Source organism: Phalaenopsis equestris, unplaced genomic scaffold (genome assembly GCF_001263595.1).
Source record: "Phalaenopsis equestris unplaced genomic scaffold, ASM126359v1 Scaffold000237, whole genome shotgun sequence".
Classification (NCBI taxonomy): Eukaryota; Viridiplantae; Streptophyta; class Magnoliopsida; order Asparagales; family Orchidaceae; genus Phalaenopsis; species Phalaenopsis equestris.
Genome location: NW_018164679.1, coordinates 532,146 through 535,260, shown reverse-complemented (window position 1 = coordinate 535,260; position 3,115 = coordinate 532,146). Strand labels below are relative to the sequence as shown.

Genomic DNA, 3,115 nt, shown 5'->3' with positions numbered 1-3,115 from the left:
TCAATTAAGTAATTTCGATGGAGGCAACTAAGGTGGTTCTTATCCTTAATCTGCCTTCTTCCTAATCAGCTTGTAGTTAAGGAATCCCATCTCTGCCTCATGAATTCACCTTCCAGGCGAGTTTCAAGAATTTATTTCAACGAATCAATCTCTTCACTCATTAAGATATAAAATACGTTGAATCATCCTTCTAGCTCTCAATTTTTAGAGGAGCTCGATAAGTAGTTATTTTCTTTAGTAAAAAATGCAATTGTTTGCTAACTCTAAAAGCTCAATCTGGAGTTATTGGTTTTGATGAACAAGAACATCTCTAATTGAGCCCTGACGCAGATCTTGGGTTAGTGTTGCATGGACAATTATAGGTTTTAAGTTTCTGACATGTAGCATCTCCCATTAAAACCAAGTGATGAAGCCTCTGAGGTTCTCCAAATGCTCTTATCAGATCTTTAAAAGGGATTGGGACTTTTTATGTAGCTTTTGGGTGCTAACAAATTGGGCTACAAACATATGCTTAAATTGGTCAAAAGAAGTGATAACTCCTGCAATTAAATTTTTGAAGTAATGTAGGAATGATTGCTTCACAATGTAAAGAATAAATGAAACTTCAAGACATCATTTATGCATAGTATGCAAACAACTGACTGAAATGAATCTACATTATCAACATGATTATTTCTTCCTTCTAAGGCTCCAAAGATGGAATATTGAACTTTCATTGTGCTTCAGGTTCTGTGATATCCCTTGAAAAGTATTTTTTGTTGACTTTTGTTTCGCCTTCTTCCATCTTCTTCCTTTCACCTCCTCTTCCGAAGAGTTAGAAGATTCTTCACTTGGAACATATCATTATTATTTTCTCTTCTAGTCTCGAAGACAGAGCTCTTCTCACCCTTATCCTTGGTAATCCTCATTAAACCATAGATCTTAACGATCAAACGTGCATTTTGACATGGATACTGGAGCTGGTCCTTAATGTATAGTATCTTACTCCTTGTATTATTGTCTTCATTTGCTTATTGAGTTCATTGATCTGCTGCACCATGAAATATATGGTGCAATTCATTTTTTTTTGTTCTCCCTTGTACTTAAGCTCTCATAACTAGTTTAAGTATGAAATTCTCTTTCACCGCACCTTTTAGGGTGTTGCATCCATTTAGAACATAAAACCTCACATCATTCGTGGGCTCATATAACCTGGGAGAAACCTATGTAAGTAAAATGGAGGCAAAAGAAGGGAAATAAATTGTGCACTCTCAAAACCCGAACTCTTGAGAGGATTCGATCCCCTTGAAAGTGGGATGGTACATCTATTTACATGACTCATATATGACCCTTTACTTTTGTATGACTACACACAAAGACAAAAAAAAATATAAGAGCATATGAAAGATGTATTACTTCGGCATGCCACTTCGACAGATGCTGCATGACAGCTGACACATCGACGAGTAACTTTTTACAATCAAAGTGCAATAACTGCGTTTTGGAGAAGATGAGCTTCCAAGCCTAGAACACCAATTAATATATGGATTAGCAGATAAAAGTCTCTTCTTAGGCCAAAGGTCTCTTAACATATGCATTGTCCCTTGAAAGCCCTTTAATGATATACAATAAATAACAAGTTTTAGTTGTTCAATTTCTTTTCAATTTTCATATTCAAGATTATATATTTTTTTATTGCGTGACAATCATTGCCTAATCTTTCAATTTTTAAAATTTTAGATATTATAATTATTTGCATTAAAACATTTAGAAAGCTTAATTTATAATAAAAATATTGAAGATAAAAAAGAATGTTGGTTTTAAAATTAACATTTATATTTTGTTTTTCCATGTTATTTTACATTTCAGCCCTTTACTTGTTCAGTTTTTGCATATAAGCAACGGGCAAGCGCCCTGCTATATATATAATCGTTAATTGCTCATTCGACATAAGCGCTCCTTCCGCTCAAAGCCCTAGCCGCAGCCATGCCGCCCAAATTCGATCCGTCTCAGGTGGTGGAGGTTTACGTCCGTGTCACCGGCGGAGAGGTTGGTGCCGCAAGCTCTCTTGCCCCTAAGATTGGTCCCCTTGGCCTCTCCCCCAAGAAGGTCGGAGAAGACATCGCCAAGGAGACGGCTAGGGACTGGAAAGGACTACGCGTCACCGTCAAGCTGACTGTTCAGAACCGACAGGCGAAGGTCTCCGTCGTGCCTTCGGCGGCGGCGCTCGTTATCAAGGCTCTTAAAGAGCCCGAGCGCGATCGCAAGAAGACGAAGAACATCAAGCACAGCGGGAACATCTCGCTTGACGATGTGATCGAGATTGCTAGGGTCATGAGGTCAAGATCTATGGCTAAGGATCTCAGCGGCACCATCAAGGAGATTCTGGGAACGTGCGTCTCTGTCGGATGCACCGTAGATGGGAAGGATCCAAAGGACTTGCAGACGGAGATCACTGAAGGGGATGTCGAAGTGCCGCTTGAGTAAGTATCGTTTGATCGTAGTTGGGATTCTTACGGGTTTCTTGATTTGGTATTCTGTTTTGCACCTTTCGAACATTTGAACATTTGAAGATCATTGTAACTTAAGATGAATTTTGAGAGATTGCTTGCTTTAGATTTACTGCATTTTAATGACAATATAGTTTAGTAATTTTATTTTCTTACATGGTTATAAGAATGTTTGCTCCCGTCATGTTTTTTGTTTCAATTCCTTGTCGTGGGAAACACGAATTCCCTTAATAGGTATTTTTAGTCTCATTTTCTTAGTTGCTTTATTTTCTCTTGTGATTTATTAATTGAAGTGGATGTGTAGATTTTATGAGTGGGAACTAGTTGATTTGTTGAAAATTAAATGCAATGTTGATTTGTCTCTTTGGACTTATAGTTGATGTAAGCCTATGTAGAGCACCAGATGGCGTGCATTTTTTTTATTGGATGATTTACACAAATACCACTTAATTCCTATGTGTTAGACATTTCTGACACCTAAACTTCAATTCCTATGCAATGCATGGAAATATGTTTTGCACTTTTTAAATGTTAAAATAGTGGTTTTTTTTTCATGTGATATGAAAAAAAAAAAAAGCCGTTGATATGAATTTTATTCAAGTCATTAAAGATATGTATTATAGAGG

The 3,115-nt window shown here is 37.1% G+C and overlaps 1 protein-coding gene across 1 annotated transcript; it reads left to right on the top strand.

Moving 5' to 3' along the window:
• The first annotated feature begins 1,927 nt into the window (after positions 1–1,927).
• LOC110023958 (60S ribosomal protein L12) lies at positions 1,928–2,661 on the top strand. Its single transcript, XM_020723619.1, has one exon. The coding sequence runs from the start codon at positions 1,966–1,968 to the stop codon at positions 2,464–2,466; it is 501 nt and encodes a 166-aa protein (XP_020579278.1). The 5' UTR covers positions 1,928–1,965; the 3' UTR covers positions 2,467–2,661.
• The last annotated feature ends 454 nt before the right edge of the window (positions 2,662–3,115 follow it).